Source organism: Choristoneura fumiferana, chromosome 27 (assembly GCF_025370935.1).
Source record: "Choristoneura fumiferana chromosome 27, NRCan_CFum_1, whole genome shotgun sequence".
In the NCBI taxonomy this organism is placed as follows: domain Eukaryota; kingdom Metazoa; phylum Arthropoda; class Insecta; order Lepidoptera; family Tortricidae; genus Choristoneura; species Choristoneura fumiferana.
This window is the reverse complement of record NC_133498.1, coordinates 2468228-2474056: the sequence shown is the minus strand read 5'-3', so window position 1 is coordinate 2474056 and position 5829 is coordinate 2468228. Positions and strand designations below refer to the sequence as shown.

At 37.0% G+C, this 5829-nt stretch overlaps 1 protein-coding gene across 1 annotated transcript; it reads right to left on the bottom strand.

Moving 5' to 3' along the window:
* Positions 1-241: 241 nt before the first annotated feature.
* LOC141443225 (dynein regulatory complex protein 11-like) lies at positions 242-5639 on the bottom strand. The gene is made up of 9 exons (XM_074108436.1): positions 5527-5639; positions 5036-5249; positions 4643-4868; positions 4250-4442; positions 3608-4125; positions 3185-3460; positions 1544-1768; positions 930-1057; positions 242-358 (listed from the first exon to the last, which is right to left on the bottom strand). Exons 1-9 carry the CDS (start codon positions 5637-5639, stop codon positions 242-244), a joined length of 2010 nt encoding a protein of 669 aa, XP_073964537.1.
* Positions 5640-5829: the final 190 nt, after the last annotated feature.

Below are 5829 nucleotides of genomic sequence, written 5' to 3'. Positions count from 1 at the left end.
CCAATCACTTTGCAACCTAGACAGTTTGACGCAGAAAAATTCGCTGATTCTGGTGATATGCATAACTCATTTTTGCCCATTTGTCGCTTTAGTACTTTTGCCTGCCGAGCGACGATATGTAGATGTCGATTAGTAGTACAATATTTATCATATATCAGCTTTTCTAAATATAGTTCACCTAAGTCTAGTGGTAGAATATTCACATTTCTTATCAAATTAACGTAAATCAACTTAAGATCTTTTACAAAAGTTTTGCTTTCTCTTCTGCTTCTCGTTGCAACTCCTCCAGTCTCTGTAAGACTTTGAGACGTCGCCTCTCTAATGGCGTTTTTGACCACCACGCTTCCGCAGATGAATCCTTTTAACAAACAATTTTATTTTGTGCTATAGCATATTTATTTTTATACCCTTAAACATTATACTCTTAAACATTATACCCTTAAACAATAAAACATAACTACGAGATGTTTCAAAGTAATCCGAAATATTTCAGCGGATGGACGGATTAATTTAATTGAACACTTTTGTAATATAAAGGTTTTTTTTATTAGATTTTAGCTTATTATGAAGTCACCCATTAGAAGCTGCGCTACTGTAAGTATGCTTTGAACGTAGGCCAATGTATAGGAACGTTTATCAATCACATTTAGAAAATCATGTTAAATATTTACAGAGATGTTCACAAAAAATTGCAGAATCATGTCTACATATTGTGAGGGGGTGCGGTTTAATAGCTGGTCTTAAGTAATATTTTGTCAGCCAAGATAATGAATTCTAAAATAGACTGATGGATGTTTGAGGTAAGAAATCTGTGGTACCTAAGGAGGGGAAAGAAGAGTCTAAGGAATCTTATATAGAGGTACGTTTGCATGGGGATAAATTATGTAATTCATTAACGGTCCCGTATGAAGTTCCAAGTCTTAGCTTACCTGTTCAGCATAGACAGGTTCTCTTGAGCTCAACTGAACAGCCACCTCATGAGCCGTCAACGCACGTATACGTAACTGGAGTCTGCGTTTTGTCGTCAATAATGTGTCCAGAGCTGACAACAATGTCCCTGAAATAAACAAACTAACACTGAAGTATTGTAGTTGAACTCAAGTTACAGATTTAGATAAAAATAAATATCTATTCATAGATAAAATAATTTCCAAAAAGCATTTTTTTATTTTTCCAATGTGAGACAGTCTTATCATAAAACACATATTACATTAAAATCCATTAAAAGTTACAAAAAAAAATACAATTACTATAAAATTATTTCCAAAATATTATAATTCTGGTCTTTATTTGCGTTGTAGGAAGAACACTCGTCATGTGAAAACTCATGTTTTTAGAGTTAGTTACTAGAAATGCTTTTGTGAAATCATTTCTGAATGGCTATTTTTACTTCCAAGTCAAAGTGAACATAATAACTATCGTAAAAAACAATTGTCGACTGTAAGCGCAGATTCTAAGGAATCATCGTAGTTCAAATTAATAAACTTCTGGCCTCGTTCCCCTTCTTTGCCTGTTTCTAAATTATTACCAAGTAATTTCTTACCAATGGTATAAGAATCTGAAACCCTTGCCAAACTTGACAGATCCAGCCTAGGAGTCAATGCTCCCGCTCTGTGGAGCTGAGTCCTCCACATCAAAGATATACTTCCGTAGTCAGCTCTTGGTATCTGGATCATTTTTGTATAACACTGAAATAGGAGTTTCTGCTCAGCCTCCCATGGGCATCGAGAGGTTCCAATAAACAAGACTCGATCCTCAGGACAAATTCCTAAAAATTAACAGTAAAATTTACAGCAATAGATTAGTGAAACTTAAATCTAGTCTTAGTTTTAAGCACAGTTTAAGAGTCAATACGTACGATATTATAAGACATGTGTGTCCTCTTAGTACAAAATTGCCATAGTATTTTGTCGGAAAAAATCCGACTAAATGCGATGAAAAAACATTATTCAATAGGATCTGTATTAAAAATTAGAGCAGTTACGTACTACGTCCGATCCGACGATCCGAATCTGTAAAAATACGGTCGAGAGTAGTCTTATTTAAAACTCTTTGTACTCGTATAGTAATGTACGCGCGGGTAGTTTACACTGCCTACTACAGGGTTACGCCTGGAGTGTTATTAACGTTACAGCATTAAGCTGAGCCAGTGCAAGTGTCCGAAGTGTCTATTTGTACTTAATAATCTTACCTTAATTAGTTCATTCTTAAATCTATTAAGAGGTAGCTCTTTTAAATATCTAGGTAACTTATTAAAAATCTTTATGCACATGCTTCATAAACCAATCGCCCAGGATTTCGTTGAACTCTTGTTGAATTACTAGCAGCTGTTTAAAATAAATACTGCCTCTTTACAAACATACAAATTTATAAAATATATAAGCAAGGTAGAGGCAGACCGCACCAAAACACCCTGCGGTGCAGTGCAGCCCTCCACAAGGTGTTGGTGTCCAGGCTTCTCAGCAGGAATACAAAGTTAAGGATCTATAAAACTGTCGTAAGACCTGTCCTTATGTATGGCTGTGAGGCCTGGACACTAACACAAAAAGAGGAATATCAACTCCTTGTAGCGGAAAGGAAGGTCTTGCGTAAGATCCTGGGACCTGTCAAGAGAGACGACGGCACGTGGAGGATCCGTAAGAACAGAGAGATCCAGGAGCTGGTGGCTGAACCCAACATCATCGGCGTACAAAATCACACAGACTTCGCTGGTTCGGCCACCTACTACGAATGGGAGAGGATCGGGCTGCCAAAAGAGCGTACGTGGGACGACCGGCTGGTCGCCGCCCGGTTGGGCGACCCAGGTACCGCTGGGAGGACAGTGTCCAGGCGGATCTGCGACGTCTCCAAGTCGACGACTGGCAAGAGGCTGCGCACGATCGGGACAGATGGCATGCTCTCGTTTCGGAGGCCAAGACCCTCTTTGGGTCTCTGAGCCAAATTAGTTAGTTAGTTAAGGTAGAGGCATACATTGAGCTATTTGGATCGGACAGAAATCGGATGCCGAAGCCATATAAATAATATTTGTTTTATGACAATTCCGGATCGTATTTTCACGGATTCCGATCGGACCTAGTGCGTAACCGCTCTTAGATATCAGAAACCAATGTACGATAATTTTTTTATGTCACCATAGCAACGTTAGTTAATCGAAACAAGTGTTCCACTGTATCATCAGTATTACCTTTGATAATCTTTACTAAATCCTTTTTCAACCTTTTAGGATCAGTCTTGTCTGTCTTTGGTATCTTCTTCATAAAAGGCTTTTCTGCATCGTCCATCCAAATCACAGAAGGTTGAAGCAGTCTTGAAACTTTGCTTACTAAATGTATCAACATTATCAAGCCTGTTTTGCCGGGATACTTGCCAACTATATTTGCTGGTGTCAAATCAAATAATACACCTCCAACTTCGCTGCAGATTGCATGAACTAACATCTTTTTGCCACTACCGGAAGGGCCTGAAATATTTGGGGTGTCTTAGAACCTATATTGACATAAATAAAAATGAACTTAACGACAGTGCATCTCTTTTCTATTAAACCAGTATTGAGATTCCTTGTAATATATAAAAATTATTAACACAAAGAAACGAATATTGATCTTACCGGAAATCAATACGGATCTTATAAGGGGAGCATGATTACGAATATGCTCAGAACCGAGAGGAAGAATGCAATATTCTTTTATCAACTGTCGTATGTCACCAAGACACTGCATGGGTTCACGACCTTCTTTTCTCCACTCAGCACCAATAAAAGATTTTTCCCCTACATAATCGTCAATTTTCATCAAAGGATATGGACGAATAATGCCGTTCGATACTAGTTCTTCGAATAGAGATTCAGTCGTTCTATCAGGTGTTAAGTCTTTTTCTTTCTTCTTTTTACTTTTCTTTCCCCCTCTCCGTGCTTTTTTCTGAGGTTTCTTTGCTTTTTTCCCTTTATGTGCTCTGTCTCTATCGAAAGCAGCCTGTAACTGCTCTAGTTCAGATCTCATTAATTCATCAACGATGTTTCTTATCTCTTGTTCTATTTTGACCATTTTCTCTCTTTCAATCATGTCTTTGTAATATCTTTCGTGCGAATTATCAGCGTCATCTTTAAATTTCCATATGTCTTCAAATCTAAAGATAAATAAACATTATATCAATTAACAATGTCTCATTCATTTCAAATCTGAGATATTTATTTATCGGCACTTCATTAATATCATGTTTAAAATTTGGTTTAAATAACAAAAAAACTTACTCTTCGTTGGCATTAACAACGTCTTGTAGAAAATTCGAAGTGCTGCATTTGAACATTTGTAAATCTGACTCCTCGTCTTTATTTTTGTTGTCATCAGACTTGCCGTTTTTCTTATCTTTACTTTCTTTGCTTCTTTTCGATTCTTTTGATGACACTGGTGACGATTTACTCAAAGTACTATCAGGGCTGGTACCTATAAAGTAATACTTTTACGTATCTACGTCTTTTTAGTTAGTTTCACACATATTTTATCTTAATTTAAGGCCTAGCTTAGACCTTAAAGAAAAATTACGCAAGTTGCACTACATACTGTGGCGCTCGAAAAACCACTTGCATATTTTTTCTGGCCGGTCGTCATTGAGCTATACAACCTCTTTATTTCATTTCAAATACCTTGTCTGCTAAACATCGCTCGACTACCACCTCCCTCTTCAGATGGAAAGTCAGGGAGTCTTCCTGTTCTCTCAAAGTACTCAGAAATATATCTTCTCAGCTCCGTCCCGATTTGTTCATTGAGCTTGACACCATGCTGTTTTCTCAATTGCTCTTCGATTATAATGAGAGCGTTCTGATATTCATTCCAGCGCTCTTTTTGAAGGTTTCGACGGTATTGTTTGATCTTGAGAAAAGTTAAAAATGAAATGTTTTTATATAATCACAAAAAATATTGAGTTAAATATTCAGTTTAAAACAGAAATTTTATTATTTGTGAACTTTTATTTTAAGATAGACTATATATAACATGCTTAATTCTACGCGATCAATTTTATTGATCACCCTACTTACTTCTTCTGATTTCTGGATCTCTTTAGACTCTGTGAAAGGTGGTAGTTCCATTCCAATCAGTAGCATCTCTTCTTGTTTTCTTCTCTTTGTAGCTCTCCTTGCTAAGAAGCCCCTCCATACCCGCTGTATAGCAGTGGCTGCAGCTGGGGACATCTCACCTTTCTGATCTCTGCCTTTCTCTTTAAGAAGACGGATTTCTTTCATAAACTGTCCCCTGAAAATGGTGTAAATATAACTTTTAGTAAAGATGACTTTGTCTTTGCTGTTATCAATTTAGGAGACAGCTTAGGTTTACATTAATTAAAAACAATGTCAAATGATATACTTAATTGTTTTAAAAAAAGCAACAAACAATATGAAGTCACGGCACTGAAGTGAAATTTCTGCCAAAAGTTAATACTTAAAAAACATAACCCTCCTTCGGGCAGTCGGGTAAAATATCTAAATTATGATTGTACTAAATGTCGATTAGCCTGACATCCTACCTTAACCTTCCCTGTCTCGCCCTCTCATGGCTCTGTATGATCAGAACAGCCTGCTGCTCAGTTAGAACCAAAGCTTGGGGTTTCGGAGGTTCATGACCCAGCTTCCTCAGAGTATCCATGATGAACTGCTTACGCTCTTGAACCTCTTCTTCTCTTTCCCGGATAAAATATTGAGGTATACATGGTTCTGCCTCACAAGGAGTCACTCGCAGTCTTTGTAATACCTAAATAATGCAAAATATTATGTTTCAAACGAATTATTTATGTATACCTAAATTTTTAATACTGAAATTATTGTTTGCCTTGACA

Excerpts from the sequence above, each read along its gene's own strand:
- LOC141443225 (XM_074108436.1), bottom strand. The coding sequence starts at position 5,639 with ATGGATACTCTGAGGAAGCTGGGTCATGAACCTCCGAAACCCCAAGCT. Across the intron at positions 1,769-3,184 it reads TTTAGTAAAGATTATCAAAG|GAATTTGTCCTGAGGATCGA; the intron begins GTAATACTGATG and ends GTTAATTTTTAG. Across the intron at positions 1,058-1,543 it reads TTCAGATTCTTATACCATTG|GGACATTGTTGTCAGCTCTG; the intron begins GTAAGAAATTAC and ends TGTTTATTTCAG.